The sequence below is a fragment of the Pavona decussata genome, unplaced genomic scaffold (assembly GCF_977016875.1).
Source record: "Pavona decussata unplaced genomic scaffold, jaPavDecu1.1 SCAFFOLD_51, whole genome shotgun sequence".
NCBI classification, from domain to species: domain Eukaryota; kingdom Metazoa; phylum Cnidaria; class Anthozoa; order Scleractinia; family Agariciidae; genus Pavona; species Pavona decussata.
In genome coordinates, this window is record NW_028145473.1 from 2,879,691 (window position 1) to 2,902,500 (window position 22,810).

Consider the following 22,810-nt stretch of genomic DNA (forward strand, 5'->3'; position numbering starts at 1 on the left):
TTGTGTAAAATGGTAGAAAATAGCAGTGTTTTGTCAATAAAGTCAACTTACCCTGTTTCTTCTTGTATTCTTTGTCATTTACCAGCTTTTCAAGCCAATTCGAAGCGATTTCGGCGAGTTAGCGTCATTCGGGTTTCTACTGTTAAGTGTAACGAAAGGCCGAACAGTATTTCAGCCATACCCGAAGCGTGAAACGGAATAAATCCGTTGAAATCATCGCTGGTGTCCCAATTCCTTCATAGAATCAAAGTAGAGATGAATACCTATCCTTCCAGCGCATTTCCGACTCAATTGAAGCCGTATCACGCTTGCTCTAGAAAGATTTTCTTCAAGTCGGCTCGCTTCTGAAATTTCGAAAGACCCGCGGCCAGAACGCCATGGACACATTGAACGTTCGAACAGCACGCTGGGTAACAAAAGTTCCTTGGCACGGGGGGAACAGCGGCCAGTTGTCCACAGGCAAACAGATTTGTTCACGGGGTCTCCTCGCGATCTATTCAACCTAAATTTCCGGTACAGAGTCAAATATATGGATAACCTGTTGTCCTTTTTCCCAGAAATTTGGAAAATCCGGGAATTTTCTGTTCCATTGGTCATACCATTCGGCCCAAGTTTCTTACGGGATTTAAAAATTACACTCGCGTTTTCTGAATAAATTTGCGATAGTTTATACTCATTTAGTTTGTGTAATGTGGCCGAACTATCCAGGAGCTAACGTCGTAGGAGCGGCATGCGCATTTTTATTTCTGCGTAGTCCGCCGTTTCTGTAGAAGTTGAACGAGTTAAAATAATCGTGAGGCAGCATAAATAAAATAAAGTTATATTTTCAGGTGACTTTTTCGTTATCGCTGGGACCTGCAGAGACGACAACGACCACAACAAGAACGTCAGAAAACAATAGTTTTAATTAGCAAAACACTGGCTCTGCACGTGCATTATAAACTTTGGTACATTACTTTGTCGTCCTCTATAAAACAACGACGTGTAATCACCATTCAAGGTTTTATGGAGAACGTGAACGCTTGATGCTTTATTTTCCTTTCTCTTTCTGAACTTTAAAGCAGCCCCTACGACGTTAGCTTCTTCATAGTTCGACCACCGCATTAGAAAAACTAAGTGAGTAGAAATTATCGCAAAATTATTCAGAAAACGCCGTAAGCCGTTTAAATCCCGTAAAAAACTGGGTGCTGAGCCCAGTTGTTCAAAGTCCGATTAAGCTAATTCTGGATTAACAACTTTGGTTCGAGTTTAATTACACTTGTAACAATAAAGATTTTTGTCCCTCAGTTTTGACATTGACTTTTCTTTACCTGTACCAATAGCTTAAAATTAGAGTGTAAAAACAATTTTAACAAGCGAGCAGAAAACGTCGGTTAACTTTTAGTCGTGGATTAACGTTAATCGGCTTTCGAACAACCGGGCCCTGAGCATCTGGCGAAATGGTATGACCAATAAAACAGAAAAAAAAGCGAAATTGCCAAAAATTTCCGGGAAACGGACAACAGGTTGTCCATATATTTTATTCTGTACCGGAAATTTAGGTTGAATAGATCGCGCCTTTGAAATTTGGAAAACACCGACGTCCAGTAGTAATTTTGATTGGTCGATGGAAACAATGGTCCATCGACGGTCTTGACGAAAAGGACACGAGGAGACCCCGTGAACAAATCTGTTTGCCTGTGGACAACTGGCCGCTGTTCCCCCCGTGCCAAGGAACTTTTGTTACCCAGCGTGCTGTTCGAACGTTCAATGTGTCCATGGCGTTCTGGCCGCGGGTCTTTCGAAATTTCAGAAGCGAGCCGACTTGAAGAAAATCTTTCTAGAGCAAGCGTGATACGGCTTCAATTGAGTCGGAAATGCGCTGGAAGGATAGGTATTCATCTCTACTTTGATTCTATGAAGGAATTGGGACACCAGCGATGATTTCAACGGATTTATTCCGTTTCACGCTTCGGGTATGGCTGAAATACTGTTCGGCCTTTCGTTACACTTAACAGTAGAAACCCGAATGACGCTAACTCGCCGAAATCGCTTCGAATTGGCTTGGAAAGCTGGTAAATGACAAAGAATACAAGAAGAAACAGGGTAAGTTGACTTTATTGACAAAACACTGCTATTTTCTACCATTTTACACAAATCCGTTCATATTCCCATACAAATCCTTATAATTCAACGGTTCTCTGATATTGAGCTTGGGCTGCCTGTGCTCTGGGGAAGAATAATCGGCGGTTTCGTACTCGAGACTGTACTCCTACGAAACATTGCTAATGTCGGGTCTTTCAATTACAATTCGGTGAATTTCCTCCATGTCTGAGTAGAAGGATGCCATTTTTAAATCACCAGATTACATCTGTAAACAATGCTTCGAAAAAAATTGAAAATTTCCCCCTGAAAACTAGAGAAATCTAGCTAAAATAGACGCCATTTTGGATCACGTTGTTTCTTGCAGTGGTAGAGGAGGCCTGGGGTCTAGAAAGTGCCTTTGGCCCTTTTTTTTAGAGCAAAATGTACACCATATTTGAAAGCGCGCCTATAGGCGTCTTCAACACCTATACTAAAAGACATGACCCGATCAGGCAAAGCTTATACAATTTAACTGTTCCTTTTCATAGAGCTAAAAAACGAATTACAAAAAGAAAATGCAGCTGAGTACTGATTGATTTATTCCGAGAAATAGAATGTCTGCTGTTCTTTCTTCTTTATTGACAATTGTGTGTAATTAGTTACATGTTTGGTCTTAGGTTATACGGTGGGGCCTAATGCCAAGCTCCTTTCACCGTTTATGGGGTACCGATGGGTGACAAAGACAAATATACAAAACAGCGTTTCTTTGTTTCTTTCTTTCTTTCTTTCTTTCTTTCTTTCTTTCTTTCTTTCTGTCTGTCAGTCTTTCTGTGTCTATCTATCTCCTTCTTTCTTGTTTCATTTGGTTTTTTCTTCTCTTCCTTAACTGCTTGCTTCTTTTTTTGGGCTAGCCGAATGGAACATACTCTCAATTTGACGTGCCCTTCTTCGCGTGGTTTGATTTTTCTATCGCATTTTTGACAGGTTTGGTTTCGGATGTTTTGATTTCTTTATCTCCTGTCTGTTATTTAAATGGAACATTTTTTCTCCTTCTTATTTTGCGTCAGATCCTATATTTGAAACTCTGTATTGGAAAAAATCTAAAGTGTCCCAAAACTATGAGTGATTATATAATTGTTACTTTTTTATGATGTGTGTGATCGAAGTGTAGTTTTATTTTTATATTTTTGTGGCTATTTTCATTACACTAAGTGTAATGCGTATTTGATCATATTTACATGTTAATTTTCAGAGAAGAAATATTAAATATTATTATTATTATTATTATTATTATTATTATTATTATTATTATTATTATTATCTTTTGCGGAACACTTTCCGATGGAGTTTTCTCTAGATTCAATGTACCATCTCTGTATTTACTGAATCCTTACAACAGATGACAGTAAAAGAAACTTTATGAAAGGCAGAGAAAGACGCTTTTACTGGGATAGACAAGCATGAAATTACGCTCAGTCAAGTTTATTTTCGCAGGTAGTATGACATCATTTTCCCGCGAAAAAAACAACGTAGGCGGAGCTGTCAATCAAAGAGGTGTCAACGGCAGAAAATACGAAGATCAAGAGCTCTTTCTTCTCCCTTCCCTCCGCGCGCGCGTGACAGAACTTAGAGAAGAAAGAGACTGCACGCAGTCTATGTGTCAGAGAAAACTATGTCGGTAACTGTGCATAGTGTACCAAAGGAAAATGGTTTTCCTGTCAAAATAAGCGTTATTGATTTGAGATCTCGTCAAGCGAAGTCAGTATTTTTAGCAAAAATAATAATCGTGTTGGATTTTACGGGTGTGTGTTCGACGCGATCGTGCACCCAGTAGAACACCAGTGATAAAGATGAAAAGTCTGTCACAGAAAGCCCAGAAAATAAGGGTGTTTGGGTGGAAAGGTATTCGCACAAATACTCCATTGTCGTCAAAAATTCATCATTATCTTAGAAGCACCTCGTGGTTACAAAACCTGACCTGTTTAGAAATGTATTATTTCGTTTATTCATCCTTTGCGTGGCATTTTCGGTTAAACTACATCTCGTTTATCGCAGATACAAAGTGATGTCTTAGACTCTCAGCAAGTCTTTTATCGTTCACCTGTCATCAAAAACTGAACTGTCGTTCATGCTCGAATACGCCTAATACAACGACGCCCAAGTATACGCTCCCTTCCTATATATTTGAGTAAGGGCGTTTTTACAGACATATTTGTTTATAAATTGAATTTCTCACAAGCAAATTCTCCCACGGGAGCCTTACTAACCAGTCTCAACTTGAACTTTATGGAGTCATCATGTGAACCGGAACTTAAGTTTTAGAGGGAATAAGTTTTCCAACGCGTATCTAGAAATAAACCGATTTGTTAAAAAAGCCGCAACAAAGGTTTAGTATGGATTGAAGCTGTGCAGTTCGTGGTATTGACGAAGTGAAAGCGAAGAACGTACTACCATTTTGCCAGCATAGTCATAAACAAAAGCAAACCGTGATTTCAGGTACTTTTTATATACAAAACACAGCGAAGAACTTTATCAACCAGATGTGCACAACGGCAAAATATTATGAGAAATAGAAATGAAAGCGATTTCAAAACCGAAGAAGAAAATTGCATTTTCATAAACGGATTGTTAACATTATAGACCTTTTTCATAAATGGCGGCCGATAAATTTTTTCTTTTGTTTTCATGAAAATTAGCCCTACTAGCCTCGTCAGCATGTGCAAAATTCAATAGAATTTTTACTCTGAAATGAGGTTAGTAGGGCTAATTAACATATATTGAAAAGAATAATAAATCGGTCGCCATTAATGAAAAAGGTCTATAAACAAAACTACGGTGCTGTTTTAAATGTTGTAATTCTGTATTATTCGCAAGATAAAGATTCACTAAAAGAACTGATATCTATAGCAAAAATTTAATTTCTTTTTACAAAGTCACAAGTCGGTAATACCCTCATTCGTAAATTATGTCTTTGCCGATACAATTTCTGTTTGATGCAAATCGCTATTTGCATTAAGAGGATAATTTCAATTCAATTCAATTTTTATTCACACTTATTCGAAAAACAATATATTTTTATGGTAAGAAAATAAACATGCAGAGCATTATATTTAAGTGTTTTTACCCTTTGGGAAGAAGTGCGTAGTGGCCAAAGGAGCAAGGCTTTCGTGTTGGTCACTACCTCTACAAAATCTACAAAAATGGGGGGAAGTAGTATAAATATCATTTCTTTACCAAAAGACTGAGAAAACGAGCTAAAATCAGTATTTTGCAACTCCCTTCATATGCTAGAATTTGTAGCAACATAATTGTATCTTACAGAAAAGAAAGTTTTGCAGGTTTTCGTCTGGAAGATGTATTTACATGTGATATTTGGCAGCATGCGTTCATTACCTTTACCGTTCATTACCGTTTTCTTCGTGTGGGTATTATTTTAATTACTCGCGCCCATGCATGGTTAAATTTTGCGTGTGAAATAAGTCTGTCACAGAAAGCCCAGAAAATAAGGGTGTTTGGGTGGAAAGGTATTCGCACAAATACTCCTTTGTCGTCAAAAATTCATCATTATCTTAGAAGCACCTCGTGGTTACAAAACGTGACCTGTTTAGTAATGTATTATTTCGTTTATTCATCCTTTGCGTGGCATTTTCGGCTGAACTACATCTCGTTTATCGCAGATGCAAAGTGATACCTTAGACTCTAGGCAAGTCTTTTATCGTTCACCTGTCATCATATCAAAAACTGAACTATCGTGCATGCTCGAATACGCCTAATACAACGACGCCCAAGTATACGCTCCCTTCCTATATATTTGAGTAAGGGCGTTTTTACAGACATATTTGTTTATAAATTGAATTTCTCACAAGCAAATTCTCCCACGGGAGCCTTACTAACCAGTCTCAACTTGAACTTTATGGAGTCATCATGTGAACCGGAACTTAAGTTTTAGAGGGAATAAGTTTTCCAACGCGTATCTAGAAATAAACCGATTTGTTAAAAAAGCCGCAACAAAGGTTTAGTATGGATTGAAGCTGTGCAGTTCGTGGTATTGACGAAGTGAAAGCGAAGAACGTACTACCATTTTGCCAGCATAGTCATAAACAAAAGCAAACCGTGATTTCAGGTACTTTTTATATACAAAACACAGCGAAGAACTTTATCAACCAGATGTGCACAACGGCAAAATATTATGAGAAATAGAAATGAAAGCGATTTCAAAACCGAAGAAGAAAATTGCATTTTCATAAACGGATTGTTAACATTATAGACCTTTTTCATAAATGGCGGCCGATAAATTTTTTCTTTTGTTTTCATGAAAATTAGCCCTACTAGCCTCGTCAGCATGTGCAAAATTCAATAGAATTTTTACTCTGAAATGAGGTTAGTAGGGCTAATTAACATATATTGAAAAGAATAATAAATCGGTCGCCATTAATGAAAAAGGTCTATAAACAAAACTACGGTGCTGTTTTAAATGTTGTAATTCTGTATTATTCGCAAGATAAAGATTCACTAAAAGAACTGATATCTATAGCAAAAATTTAATTTCTTTTTACAAAGTCACAAGTCGGTAATACCCTCATTCGTAAATTATGTCTTTGCCGATACAATTTCTGTTTGATGCAAATCGTTATTTGCATTAAGAGGATAATTTCAATTCAATTCAATTTTTATTCACACTTATTCGAAAAACAATATATTTTTATGGTAAGAAAATAAACATGCAGAGCATTATATTTAAGTGTTTTTACCCTTTGGGAAGAAGTGCGTAGTGGCCAAAGGAGCAAGGCTTTCGTGTTGGTCACTACCTCTACAAAATCTACAAAAATGGGGGGAAGTAGTATAAATATCATTTCTTTACCAAAAGACTGAGAAAACGAGCTAAAATCAGTATTTTGCAACTCCCTTCATATGCTAGAATTTGTAGCAACATAATTGTATCTTACAGAAAAGAAAGTTTTGCAGGTTTTCGTCTGGAAGATGTATTTACATGTGATATTTGGCAGCATGCGTTCATTACCTTTACCGTTCATTACCGTTTTCTTCGTGTGGGTATTATTTTAATTACTCGCGCCCATGCATGGTTAAATTTTGCGTGTGAAATAAGTCTGTCACAGAAAGCCCAGAAAATAAGGGTGTTTGGGTGGAAAGGTATTCGCACAAATACTCCTTTGTCGTCAAAAATTCATCATTATCTTAGAAGCACCTCGTGGTTACAAAACGTGACCTGTTTAGTAATGTATTATTTCGTTTATTCATCCTTTGCGTGGCATTTTCGGCTGAACTACATCTCGTTTATCGCAGATGCAAAGTGATACCTTAGACTCTAGGCAAGTCTTTTATCGTTCACCTGTCATCATATCAAAAACTGAACTATCGTGCATGCTCGAATACGCCTAATACAACGACGCCCAAGTATACGCTCCCTTCCTATATATTTGAGTAAGGGCGTTTTTACAGACATATTTGTTTATAAATTGAATTTCCCACAAATTCATTCTCCCACGGGAGCCTTACTAACCAGTCACAAACTTGACGGAGTCATCATGTGAACCGGAGATTAAGTTTTAGAGGGAATTAGTTTTCCAACGCGTATCTAAAAATAGACCGATTTGTTAAAATGCCGCAACAAAGGTTTAGTATGGATTGAAGCTGTGCAGTTCGTGGTATTGACGAAGTGAAAGCGAAGATCGTGCTACTATTTGGCCAGCATAGTCATAAACAAAAGCAAACCGTGATTCCAGGTACTTTTTATATACAAAACACAGCGAAGAACTTTATCCACCAGATGTGTGCACCGGCAAAATATTATGAGAAATAGAAATGAAGGCGATTTCAAAACCGAAGAAGAAAATTGCATTTTCATAAACGGATTGTTAACGTTATAGACCTTTTCATAAATGGCGGCCGATAAATTTTTTCTTTTGTTTTCATGAAAATTAGCCCTACTAGCCTCGTCAGCATGTGCAAAATTCAATAGAATTTTTACTCTGAAATGAGGTTAGTAGGGCTAATTAACATATATTGAAAAGAATAATAAATCGGTCGCCATTAATGAAAAAGGTCTATAGACAAAACTACGGTGCTGTTTTAAATGTTGTAATTCTGTATTATTCGCAAGATAAAGATTCAGTAAAAGAACTGATATCTATATCAAAAATTTAATTCCTTTTTACAAAGTCACAAGTCGGTAAAACCCTTATTCGTAAATTGTCATGTCTTTGCCGATACAATTTCTGTTTGCTGCAAAGAGTTATTTGCATTAAGAGGATAATTTCAATTCAATTCAATTCAATTTTTATTCACACTTATTCGAAAAACAATATATTTTATGGTAAGAAAATAAACATGCAGAGCATTATATTTAAGTGGTTTTACCTTCTAGGGAAGACTCGGTGCGTAGTGGCCAAAGGAGCAAGGCTTTCGTGTTGGTCACTACCTCTAAAAAAATTAACAAAAATGGGGGGAAGTAGTATAAATATCATTTGTTAACCAAAAGACTGAGAAAACGAGCTGAAATCAAAATATCGCAACTCCCTTCATATTCTAGAATTGGTAGCAACATAATTGTATCTTACAAAAAAGAAAGTTTTGCAGGTTTTCGTCTGGAAGATGTATTTACATGTGATATTTCGCAGCATATGTTCATTACCTTTACCGTTCATTACCGTTTTCTTCGTGCGGGTATTATTTTAATTACTCGCGCCCATGTATGGTTAAATTTTCGTGTGAAATAGTATTCCCAAGCATCACTAAAAACAGACCGATCTGTTTAATGCCGTAGCAAAAGCTTAGTTTGCGAGGTGTGCGCTCCGCGAAAGAGAGCCGTTTTAGTTTTTTTTAGTTACAGTATTAATTAACGAAGTTAACTGAAGCGGAAGAACGTGCTACTGCTCGGCAATCACCGTCATAAACATACGCAAACAGCGTACTTTTTATTTACAAATCACAACAAAGTTCTTTACCACCAGATTTTCGCGCTGGCAAAATATCACGAGAAATAGACATGAAAGCCATTTTAAACCGAAGAAGAAAATTGCCTAAGAAGATCCTAACTGCTGTACCCTCTGCGCCACGTAATGTTCACTTTCTTCAGCTACAAGTTTAGATTTTTTCGTAGATTTTAAAGACTAGATTTCACATTTTAGATTGTATTTCTGTAACTTACATTTACGCACGCTTATACGGTATTACTAGTATTACCACTATATCACTATTTTAGTTAGTTTTAAGCTGTCCCCTATTTTGCATGGGTGTTGTTCCATTTTAATAAGGTTTTCATTCATTAATTCAAATAGGAAAAATCACCGCCTCTTTGACAATGAAAATATTTCAGTGCCTTATGAAAATGTTGGGTGTGATATTTTCAAACTGATCATTATCCTAGAAGATGAATATATGTTTTCTTTTTTGCGGTTAGGATGAAGATACCGCATGTTGTCTGGCGCCAACAAGAGATTGACGAAAATTTCAAATGTTTAAGGGAAATGATCGCACGGTTATCTAAATTAAATTAAAGGTACCGACAGCGTTTCTATAGATACCCAAACGTATTTTGTTACTATTTATACTTAACGTTAATAAACACATTTCTACCGCCTATAGAACCACCCGGTGGCCCTAATAAGATGGATTTGAAAATTTACCGGTCTTTTCTTGATTTCTAAAAGGCTAGTCTAACTTTCAATGTTACACAGTTTTAAGGAAGCTTCTATATAAGTACGATGCGTGGAAGAGAAAGTTACTTATTCTCAAAGGGGCTGGGAATGAGACATGCTAACAGGCGCCGAGTTGTTGCCTTAGAAACTTTGCTTTCCAATCTTCCGAATGTCCAATTGTGCTGTGTTTACTTTGTCGTCAACCAATCATCGATTTGTGAAATCATCATCAGCCAGTAAGAGAAAAGCTACCTGTCAACAATTCTTCCACCCTCCTTTCTTGATATATCGTTGGTCTCACAGGTAAGAACTGCCTTCTGTCTCAACAGAGTGTGGAGGATCAACTTGACACCTTTAAGGTAACATTTGTGGGATGCGTTTTGTATTGAGGGTTAGCTAAAGGTAATTGACTGTAATTTATATTTTGCAGGTTTGAACTGTTTTCATACCAAGGTGAGCCGCGGCGGTCTTATTACTTTTCAGCAGGAGTACGATATTCGGGGTAAGTAGGAAACGACATTTTTATTTTGCACGTCGAAAACTATCAATCTACGATACGTCAGATTCATCTAGAACACTCACTTGGGAGTAAAAATAAGGAAAGAGAACCCGTGTAGGCACTTACCTTGAAAACATAATTTGGCTTGGTAATATTTCAGACCACCAATTACTTTCCGCCTCGGTGTCATTTGTTAGTTGAGCTTGTTGTTCAGGTTCTCGTTCTTGCTCCGAGTACCTGTTGCCCGGCTATTTCGGTTTTCCTCTATTCTCTAACCCAACACTGTCAATTGCCAACTAGATCCGGAATTCGAGGCCACAGATTTTTTAGTTTTATGACTATGGATCCATCCTCCCTCCTTCTCCTTGGCTTGCCGTGGTGGTGAAAATAAATAAAGAAGATCTTATTTTAAATGACTTGAAATGCTTTCAAAACTTGTTTGCTAAAAGAGGGTTAGGCAGTGCCACTTCACCTCAAGATAATTTTAATTTAGTTTAGACCTCCGAAAAGGAAAGGGAAGAAATAAAAAGCAATCTTACCTAGAATTGATTGGAGGCGCAGTGCAGTCGTTTCTCCTTTCATCCGCCTTGGCACCCAAAGTAGCGTAGAATGAAAAATATTCAAGAGAAACTCATCAAAGATGGGCTATTTCAAAATGGGGAGTTTCAAAATAGGAGGCAATGCTCTTGTACAGATAGTGGCAAAAATGTGAAATTTATATCATTCCTGCGAAACTACGTAAATACAAATACATTTACAATATTATAAAAGAAACTAAAGATAAACGATAAAAAAGAACAACGTTTCGGGGTCGTCATGACGCCATTATCAAGTTCGAAGTGATAGAAATAATTGAAGTCAATGTCAGAAATAGTTCACCAAACAATTAACATAATGCTGAATATATAATGTCACGTAAATAGTTTAGCTTGAATCAGTGAGTCCGATTGGACATTGAGAGATTGTGTTAACTCTCTAATTAGTAGCATTTCGTAAACTAAGCAATCGAACTGCTGCTAATTAGAGAGTTAACACAATCTCTCAATGTCCAATCGGACTCAATTGAAGCTAAACTATTTACGTGACATTATATATTCAGACATTATGTTAATTTTTTGGTGAACTATTTCTGACATTGACTTCAATTATTCCTATCACTTCGAACTTGATAATGGCGTCATGACGACCCCGAAACGTTGTTCTTTTTTATCGTTTATCTTTACTTGTCTATGTATAACCAAACCTTTACTTATAAGGATAAAAGAAACTGTAACGCTATTTAGATATAAAATTCAGGAATCCATTTGCTCTAAATCCGGTGATTCATTAAAGACAAGCTATGAAATCCTCTTGAACGTGCTAAGTGATGGTGCTTGTTTTGAGTTCGATTCGTGTCTAAAAATACATTTGTATCACAAGACTGTTTTTCCATACACTGGCTGGTGAAAGGCTGGAGTTACTAGGTCATTTTTCCTCACGTTCGTTTAATTATCTTACAAGCAAAGTTAATTGTAATCTTTTGTAGCGGCCTTGTAGGACCACACGGCTGAACAATACATATGTTTAACTTCAAGCGTTTCAATATAAATCTTGTGCTTAACACGATATATTTGAGCAAGTTTAGCTATACACGAGGAGAATAATTTGCTATATAATCTAGCAGTCATATGTCAAGTGGGAGTCTACGATGACTCCCAAGTCCTAATTCGCTGATGAAACGCTCAACTCCAGGTTTATTGGAAGCCTTTGAAGCAATTGCTGAGTACCGTCCTGCAAGGAGAAGTTTAGTTCGTTTATTGTCTAGGGATAAGGAGCTTGTTAGTGCTGTTAGGAAGGAAAACCCAAAGAATGGTTGATTTGTGTGCTTTTGGCCTTTCTCGTTTTAAATTTACAAATGTGTTTGAGACCGTTATATACGTACAGACGTATACCTACACCAGGCAATTATCATCACTTCGTTAGCCCTTTGACAACAAGTTAGTAAGTGTTACTTATTTTGCTCGACGTGGACGCCGAGGTTTAAGGGAAGGCGTATGTTAGTTATTGTACTCGTATTCGAATTTATAGGGAATATCTCATATTTATCCAAGTATATTTTGTGGCTTAGGGTTGTGTTATTATTGGTTCTATATCGTAAATCGTTCAATTTGTAAAGGGCAATGGTATAACCTTAGTTTCCGTTTGAGCTTTTCAGTAATCTGCCGAGCTGTGCAATTGTTCTCGAAAACCTTATCATGCTTGTTACTAACGGGAAAATAATTAAAAAACCAACAGTAGCTATGCTAGGAAACATGTTCAAATTATCTTCGTTGACCTGAATAAGGTTAATCAACTTGGAATTTCTAGAAGGGTAACTTGAAGTAAATTGGTTTCGTTTGAAATTAATACTCTTGAAATGAGCTCCGTTCTGTAATTGCGTTTTCAGGAGTTTTCAATAGGATAACCTTTTAGTTATGAATACTAAGTGAGTTTCTTTGTGAACTGTGATAACGGTAATTACGCGGCATGAGCCGTTCACTGACACTTCGGAAAACTCATTTGCTACGTTGCGCACCTTAAGAACTTTTAATTTAGGACAATAGTGCAAGTTCTCCTTGATTAACAAGTGTAGTTAACATTGGGGTTTTGGTGCTAAAACTTGGCTTTTAATCTTCTACGCGTCATTCACAGTACTGCCGCGTCCTCTGTAATTTCCTTTCACATTCACACGCATTGTATTCTGTTAACAATGGATACTTGTACAATCATATATATACAACTCTGTAAGTAGCGCTAAGTGATTGCATCGCTGATTACATCGGTGAACACAAGTGATTACATGTTTACAACCTATGCTGTTGGACGAACTTATGTCGGTTCGTCCTTTGAGAATAAACTGCTGTTGGAACCAAGAGTGAAGTTGTCGCTGTTAATTCTACATCCAGTTGCAGCTAGATCTTGGTACCTCAAGGGAGTGACGGCCCTTTCTCGCAAGCGATCTCTCCTTTAGTTAATCTTCCCCAAGAATTTGTAACAGAAGTTCTCCTGTTGAAGTTCAGAATAGCCCGAAACGTTCCCGTTCGCTTAGAGTGGAAAAATTTCCCGTCACAGTGCACCGCCCTTCTGCTATACGGAGATCTTTGTCTAGTCGCAGCTTAAGGTCTTTTATCGGAAAATTGAAGACATGAAAACTTTGGAGTCATCCACATAATACTCTTAATGCAACCTAGATTGTAACCAAGACCTATGGAGATAGAACATTCGCTGTTCATGCACCAAGAGAATGGAACTTAATACCCTATGAAATTCGGAAGTCCAACACCATCTCGAGCTTTTAATTAAAAGATCACTTTTAAAAGACGTACAGTAATAAAAGATCAGAGCTTTAAAAGATCACCTTTAAAAGACGTGCAGTAATAACAGATCATTGTTTCTATAGATTTATATATATTGCGTTAGTTTTTAATTTTTAATCATTGTAAATATAATAGAAGATGATTGTAAATTTGTTAATATTTATCAATAATGTTATTTACATGACTTTAAAGCGCCTTGAACATAGGATAAGAGCGCTATAGAAATAAAGTTATTATTAGTTATTATTACTCTAACCGACATACTATCGGCATTGATGGTAGGCCTTACAAATGAAGAAAAGCAAAGGTGACAAAATTGCTCCCTACGGCACGCTCTGAGTGGTCGTAACAGGCGAGGATAGCGCGGATCCTATGCGGCGTCAAATAGCTTTTAAACTATTTCGTTGTTTCTGGAGAATTTTCAACAGAGTTTCATTTTTGCAACAGTGAGTATCATTCTATCTATTGCTTCCAATAATTGTCCAGTTAACTATTTTTAATGTTCGCTGTTTGAGTGGATTGGTGTTTTGTCTTGATTTTCACTTTCATGTGGAGACAACTTACCGAGGTTTCACAAGAAACGCACCACGTGCCTAACTAATCTTTGTGTATTTCCAGTGTTAAGATGCAAACGCTGATAGGGAGTACAAGCAAATTTGTAATTTTCTCTGCGAGGAGTCTTTTTACGTGTCACTGCGATATAGAGTGACTTGTTTTCTTGTAGTTTCTGAATCCCCAAACTCTAATAATTATTAACTTCTTTAAATTTTGGTTTAAGGGGGCAATTCACCTAAACGCCATTTTTCTGCCACTTGACATGGCTTTAATAGCAATTTCTCATTCACGTTTCAAGCAATTTCAAAACCCTATCATTATCCCGTAAATCTGTGTTGTGGGGTATTTTGTGAATTTTTGGGTGATTTTTGGATATATTTGGGAGGAGTAGTTTTTTTTAGAGGGATTGGTTAAATTAAGAGAAATAAGAAATATTGAAGATTTAGTGAATTTGTATTTAATAATTAAGAGCGGCTGACTGAGAATATCGAGAACTCGCGGTCAAAACTGAAATTTCGGATTTCCTCATATTTTGTCACAAGAATCCCTTTGGAGAACTATTTACGAAAATAACAATAAAACTTTCCAAAGATTTTTTGTTTTCCAGAATTCCGACATAATGTGAAATGCCGTGATCGCATCGCAGCCGGCTTAAAATTTTGACGCGATTTGGTGCATTTTCATCACTCGGGAAGGAAGACGGCTTAGCGTATTAAAACGATCTTTTGAAGTTAAGTTAGGCATCCTTCTGAGAATACGGTCTTATGAAAATATTGCTGGAGGATTCTTATTTACATGTAGTTTTCAAAGTCCGAAGAATCTTATTTTCAGCATTTTTGTTGACACTCGAAATTGTGGAAACTTTGCGGACAAAATTCTTTTCCTGGTACATTGAAATTTACAATGAAAGTTACATTAAAGAAAAGCTCTATTCTTGTGCTGAAACTTAAAAAAAATTCAACTTGGGTAATTTAAAAGCCAGCCTTTGACGGAATAAAACACATAGGGAATTCTTGACAAATTTTTTTCAAAAAAATCCAGTGGTCACGCAAGGACGAGATGAAATGTTTCAATAAATTATTGTTTGTGTGTTATTTTTACCGAAGAATTATGCAATTCTTGTTCCAAAACTAAATCTAATGATCTAATAAGATTTGTATTGTTTTACATACCTTAAATAAAATAAGTCTAACTAGGGAGCGAGATGGAACCCCAAATTTGAAACGGTCAAAGTGTCTGCTCGTCCAGATCTCAACCAATTTTTTTCATTGTCACATGGTGCATCTAGAACCAAGTATTTATGATATACCTTACTAAATAAGAACTTGATTCAATAATAATGCTAATTACAAGCGTTAAAATCACTTTTGGGTTTATGAAGCTGTGCAAAGCAGGCACGTTTTCTAGATCACAGCCTGTCAACAACATGTCGACTGTTGAACTCCTCGCATGTGAACACTTAAAAAAGTGAGGAAATATTTCGAGGCAAAATCTTGTCCTGGTACATCGAAACTTACAATAATAGGTATACTTGAGGTACGATCTGTTATTTTACTGCAACATGTAAGAAATCTAGTTTGGGTATAACATTTATAGTCAAGTGTTAACAAATTTTTTTGTGTATTTTCTTCGAACTGATATCGCCAGTGGTCACGCAACTACTAGTTAACACATTTGAAATACATTTAGTTTGTATAATATATTTTCCCTAGAGAATGACAAAGTTATCGCTACAATACAAAATGTAATACTCTAAACAGTTTTTCATTGCTCTGTATTCCTATACAAAAAATTATTCACAGTTAGAGTGAGTGATAACTAATCTAAGTAATGCCACGGCAAAATTCGTAAAAGCCGATTGCCGTGGCATGTTTTCCGATAACGCAACGTCAAATTTCATTATTGTACTTCACGCAACTAGTACGTTTTTCACTAAACAGAAGAGTGACAATTTGCTCAGTTCTTTAATGAAGCTTTATGAAATAGCGACATTTTCTACCTCACAGTCGATAGCTAGGGTTAATGACCGTTAATGACAGGTTTACGTTTTCATGACTACAGTGTAGTATCCGAGTTGTATTTACCTGCCGCTTCGATACCGCTGATATGAGATAAAATTCCATTTTGCCCGGCGCTTTGGCATATTTTCGAGTAGAAGGTTGCATCTACACATGGTATTGCTCACTGAAGACAAAACTTCCATCAAACAAACGCTGCGGTGTTTTCATCTTTTTCGCAGGAGTTCAACACTAACCCGTGTAGCGTTTGTCCAAACGACCTATATCGTAGCTAATTAAACAGCATTTTCTGAGTCTTTTTGAGTATTTTCTTCCATAGTAAAGAAAATAACATTGATTGAAAGCTGGTTACAACGCATTCAACTTTTTCATAGATACATAAGTTTGCTGAAAATAATCTCTAGATCCCTGGCGCTTGATTTTTCTAACCGGCCCTCAAACAATCTTAGTGAATAGAGGACAATGAATGTAGTTATAAATGCGGAGAGAAGAGGAAGCGGGGAAACTATTTTTTTTATCTAAGAGGAGGGTACAAAGTGGTATAGAGACACAATACTCTGGTCTTAGAAGGAAAGGTGACTGATAAAACTTAAACAACAAAAAAATGATATTAAAAAACCGCAATGGTCTAAGCAATCATTCTATCGCTGTTGCTACTTTAATTTGAACGAATTTTGAATCTCCTTCAGTACACACATACCCTTGCACGTAAACGGTATTCAACAATAATCCGAAGTATTTCCGCACTACAGGTGTCATCTAATAGTAACTGCAGGTTTCTCATGCTCATAAAAAAAGCAAAGCAACATGCCGTACCTCTAAGGCCTTTATTCGATTCACCATGATGATGGTGATGATGATGATGATGATGATTTTAGGGCTTATTGAGGCATCTCTCGACCCCTTAAAGTGCCTATCACCCTTACACAGTTTTAATGAATTTCGAAAATTTATGCATGTCTAAGACGCTTTGCAAAGAAATAAATCGTATTCCATGTTTCGTCTTGTTTTTATCGGACGACAAAATCGCCCAAAATAGGCTGTTTTCCGCCATATTGAATTCAAAAAGGAGCAGTTGAGAGACTGGGTTCTAACAAGCTTGTGACGTCGACCCGGTATCTCAGCCACAGAGCATTTGCTCATTTGTCACTACATTCTCTGTACTGAACTTGAAATGTGCCAGGAAGGTATGTGGTAGGTGAATATGCTGCCCTCTCAGTTATGTAGAAGGGTATAGTTCTGCACGCTATACTGTTCGATAATGATGAAGCAAGGAAATGCAGAAAGAAATAGATCTATTTCATGAAACAAAAGCGGGCTAACCCGGGAAATCGTCAATATGCTCCAAGCACTTCACGAACGACGACTTCATGCGTCGATTCTGATTAATTGATGAAGTGAGTAACAAGCCAATCCTCTCAAGACTGAAACGAGATGATATCGGTATTAATGTGACGCCAACTGCCCATGCTAAAGCGGTGACCACAAGTCCAGGTGTACTGATTTAAACCATTGACACCATTGCCAAACATCGCCGCCAAACATCGCCGCGAACGAGCGGTAAGAAATGCTTCCATTTTTTTTAATTTAAGCTTATAGGTGCAGCCAAAACAAACCTACTGAAATAGTAAACTTATTTTAATTGATAATTGGTCTAGACTCACAAGAATTCGACGAGGCGAATGGAGTCTCTTACTTCTGAGACTGCTGTCTGTCGGCGAGCGGATGAAGGGCCATAGTGACATAAGTAAAGCTAGTTCTTTTTCTTTCTCAATTCCACGTGTATAAATTTGGGAGTAGCCTTTCCAAGAAGAACAGATCATTCTTTTTAAAAAAAGCTTCAGCCTTGAATTTGTTTGTGAAGAACGAGGTAAAGAGTCAATCGAACATCTCGGTCGATTGACATACTGTTCAAAATACTGCTCAAAGGTCGCCTTTTCTTACCTGGAAATCGAGATATTTTGAAAAATAACACATGCAACGGCTTTCCAAACGTTGTGCGGTTTTACTTCTCTTACTACGAGACCAATTTCAGCTAAAAAACAATTTAAAAATGGTAAAAATATCAACTGAACAAGCTTACATTTACGCCACGCAAAATGTCTCCTCAGTGGTCCGCATGTTGCCGCGAAGTAAAATTTGATGTGGTGGTTTCGTGGACAAAAGGCAAGCCTCTTGTTGATAGGAAAAGTCTTGCTTATTTACACTTCCCTCGGGCCCCAGTAAAATATTCTTTAAAACCGAAAGATTTCAAATATTTAGAAAATAGCAAGCTCCCCCCAAACAAACCTCAGAGCGGAGAGAAGCGAGGCGATGTAAAAGGTCATGCAAAAACGAAGCCGTAACTAAACAAACTTAAGCCCTCAATTTCACGCATTGCATAGCTCTCGAAGAAATCTACAGTGCTAGAAAAAGGATCAAAAAGCAAATAGCAACGATCAGAGACACAACATCTTACCACAAAAATAAATGGCCGGGCCCCGCAATACAAATAACTGTAAGATAAACTGATGTAATTACACAGTTGAATCCTAACAAAGATAATAACAATAGCGGTCGCTTTCGGAGGTTTAATATTATCATACGGGTCAATCCTAACTAGAAGCTGTACTGTTACCGGACCGGAACTGAAACGAGCCAAACTAGATCTAAATACTAGTAAAATGAAATGGCATAAGAACGACAGCGGCTAAACAGACACAAAAGAGGTGAAATAACACAGGCGCCAAACGCAGAACTTTAAACCCAAAATGTCCTTTGAGATCAAAATACAAAACATGCTACAGTTAAGCACATGGTTTTGTTCTATGATTATCATACAAATCCTTCAAATCGTCATGCCAACCCGCTGTAAACATACAAGAAGCTAAATTGATCAAAAGACTGAGATAGAAGCGCTAAACATGTAGTAGGAGTTGTGTAGGCCTTTCATTCCTATTTTCGGGTATTTTACGTCGCGTCAACCACGTAGCCAGGGTTGTAGTTAAATTCTGAATCATCTGAGTTGTTGCTTTGCTCGGATTCGGTGTCAGTGTTCGGATTTTGGGCTAAAAAATCGGCCAGAAACCCCAAACAGCTCGCGTAGAATTCACTCCAACTCACTACTGTTTTGTTGTGTGCTTGTTATCGAGATACCGAGTCGACGTCACAACTTACTAGTGCCAGTCCTCTAATGGCGCGGTTTTAACTTCGGAAATTGTGATTTCGATCGCGTTTTAAAAGTCGAGAATAACTTCAAATCTCATTATTTTGCTTGTTTTGGCTTACTTTTTACGTCTACTTCTGAGAATAAAAGGAATTGGGTAGGGATGATAGGCACTTTAATGCTTCCGACTAAACTAGACGTCTAAACTAGATGTCTACGGTCTTCGTTGTCGGTTGCCTCCCACCCAGTCGTTTTGAGGGGACTCGGAGAGGAGGTAATACGAGTCCCCTAAAAACGACTGCGTGGTAGGCTACCGCCAACCGTAGACATCTCGACGGCGCGGGCAGATGGTCAGATTGTTATTCGACTCATCCTTTCAGAATATCAAATTCCATCAATGTAAAGATCATCGTAGCTTGATCAGAAATATCACCGCTGTTTTTATTCCATCAATGTAAAGTCAGTAAAGTCATATGTCCAATCAACAACATCAGATGATCGATAACTTTACTAACATGCCCGCGCGGGGATTAATTGCATTTCACTGTCAGTTTTGTCGCCAGCAAACACCTTCCTGGCGTTGGGACCTGGATGACTGGAGATATATTTCTGGCATTCACCCAAAGAAACGCAGGTTGCTGTAATAGTACGAACTTTGACCGCAAACCGGACTCGTCGTCTATCAAGGACGAAAATGAGCACTGAGCCATAAATGCAACCGAAAATATATAGAAACTGCAAAATATGACATCGCGGAAGAAGAAATACAGTTTCTAGTATCAAGCAAACCACTCCAAACCAAGAACGCACATTGCTATTTATAACCATTTTGCGTCATTGTTTATAAATAGCAAGTTTAAAATAGCTATGTACACAGTAATGGCCATAATATGCAAACAACCTTGGTTATTTTCTGGTGCTCTTCTATCCGGATCGGACTGAGAAGGGTGGGCTATTGCTCGCATTAATGGGGATGGTTCATTAAATGCCTATTTTGCAGGCATTGGAACGGTAAGTGCTCATTCAAAGATACTATAGCCGTGTAGCTGTTGAAGATAAGGTCAGCCTTGTACTAAAGTGAAAGCATGATTTTCTCTACCGGCTCTGATATCTCAGTTCTGTTTATGATATATAGTCTAGGACCTGCAAATTGAAAACACAGATACCTTGTTCTTCAGCTTTTAGAATTCTCGTCTTCGCTTGTCCAGCTCAATCAGTACGGTAGTGCCTGTCACGACATTTTATTGACAGTGAGGATGAGATGCATCTTTGACAAACCTAGGATATATAAAGACTGCAACTTTTGCGCAACCTTTCTCAACCAAAGGCGTTTTTTCCAGCAAGTCGCTTAGTTATTTAATGAAACATTATCGTCTGTTGGGGGTTTCAGATACACTTTGATATGAAATATTTACTGATTTTGTTTCGTATCCTTCGCATTGTTGACGCCAGCGTAACGAGGAAAGCGTGACATAACACCTGAACGTTTCATTTTTTCGTTTGCGATAATAGGAATGAAATTAATTTTTATACGGATAAACCCATCAACACATGAGATTTTGTTTCCGAATAACAACTTAGTTTTATTCCACCAGAAATGAAACACAAGCAATAAATTTATTTTAAACTTATTAACTTGTCCTTGCGTAACCACTGCCATTTTTGAAAAAAATATATTAAAATTCCCTATGTGTTTACTTCCGTCAACGCTTGGATTTTAAATTACCCGAGCTGGATTTTTTATATATTGCAGTACATGTATAGAGATTTCCTAAAGTATAATATTTGCTACAAATTTCGATGTACCAGGACACGATATTTGTCCGCAAAGTTTCCACAATTTCAAGTGTCAACAAAAATGCTGAAAATAAGATTCTTCGGACTTTGAAAATTGCATGTAAATAAGAATCCTCCAGCAATATTTTCATAAGACCGTATTCTCAGAAGGATGCCTAACTTGACTTCAAAGGATCGTTTTATTACGCTAAGCCGTCTTCCCTCCCGAGCGATTTGAAAATGCACCAAATCGCGTCAAAATTTAACGCCGGCTGCGACGCGATCACGGCATTTCACATTATGCCGGAGTTCTCGAAAACGAAAAATCTTTGGAAAGTTTTATTGGTTTTTTCGTAAATAGTTCTCCAAAGGGATTCTTTTGACAAAATATGAGGAAATCCGAAATTTCAGTTTTGACCGTGAGTTCTCGATATTCTCAGGCAGCCGCTCTTAATAGACGGATACCAAGTTAGTCCACTAACAACCCGAAGTGCTCTTGCGTGGGTATCAACTGTCTGTTGGTGTTCCAAAAATCATTTTCTTTCCTCTATTCCTTCTTGAAACCTCTTTAAATTTCATTCAAATTTAGGTAAATTGCCCCCTTAAGCATTTCACATTGTTTGATATCAAAAAGGGTTGACTGTGAAAAGATGCTGGAATCAGTAATATAACAGCCCATGATCAGGTGTATTGATTTCTAAGAAATAGGCCAGTATTTATTTATCCTATCTGTGGCTCTACGCATAGATGCTTCCTGGTGAAAACATCTGAACCAGAGTGTTACTTCCGTTTGGCAGAAAATTTCGCTGAAATCACCAAAAACGTCCCTACATTACATGTTACAATCTTTATCAGCATACAGCAGGAAAATTGAAAGTGCATTAAAAGTCGTGTCTGTAAACCGGCATGGTAGTGCCACTCGTCATCAAAATTTGCCTCCCTATAGACATTTGCTAACTTAAGTGGCTTATAGCATCAAACATTAAAACAATACATTGCACGCTGCCATATGTGATATATTTAATATTAATATCGTTTCATAGAAAATGTCTCTTTTCCTTTCTCCAGAACTGTTACCTGTGTAATTAAATCATGAAGTTTTTGCCAGTTGTCATTGTGACTATTCTGTTCATGGCCTTGCTCATGACCTCAGACGCAGGCAAAGGAAAAGGCAAATGTAAAACAAGTAAGTTAAGGCACACTTACTGGAAACAATTTTGTTTGACGTGCCGTTGATGAAGTGACTTCATGTCTCCTCTGCAATAACATATTGAGAGACATATTTTGTTAAAAAAATGTGTTTTCTTGTTTTTTAACAAAACATATTTCATCGTCGTAAATTTTACATTTTTAGAAACTTTAAGCAATTTACTAGTAATCTTAAGCCCTGCTCACACCAACAAAACATGTTTAATTTAAACCAGGTTTAACAAAATGAAAGGTGGCAACAGAAAGCTGAACCATTGGCTTTGACACAGGATTCAAAAAAACTTTAACTTTTGCTTTCATTTGTGCTAAATCTGTAGTCGACAAAAATCCGAAAGCAGCTTTTATGAAGGAAACAGTTTTAACTAAACAGTGCTTAACTAAACAGCTTAGAAACGTGTTTAATCCTTGGTGTGTATGGGACATTAGATAGTTGAGGAAAGTTTGTCTATTTTCTGAATTTATTTCAAGAAGCAAAGAAGTCAAAGATGGCCGATCTATAATGGGGCTGTTCAGAACAAACAGTGTAAAATTCCGGACCACAAAGGAAAACC

The 22,810-nt window shown here is 37.3% G+C and overlaps 1 protein-coding gene across 2 annotated transcripts in view; it reads left to right on the plus strand.

Moving 5' to 3' along the window:
* Nucleotides 1-22,810, plus strand: part of LOC146481066 (oncoprotein-induced transcript 3 protein-like) — a 36,107-nt gene that overhangs the window by 5,549 nt on the left and 7,748 nt on the right. Inside the window, exons 1-3 of one of the 2 annotated variants that reach the window (XM_085108757.1) lie at nucleotides 9,956-10,081; nucleotides 10,153-10,224; nucleotides 22,119-22,236. The exons of the other annotated variant lie outside the window; for it this stretch is intronic. Of the exons in view, the coding sequence (XP_084964883.1) occupies nucleotides 22,143-22,236 (94 nt within the window). The 5' untranslated portion in view covers nucleotides 9,956-10,081; nucleotides 10,153-10,224; nucleotides 22,119-22,142. Of the gene's footprint in view, nucleotides 1-9,955; nucleotides 10,082-10,152; nucleotides 10,225-22,118; nucleotides 22,237-22,810 lie in introns of those variants that run through there. 2 annotated transcript variants of the gene reach the window in all.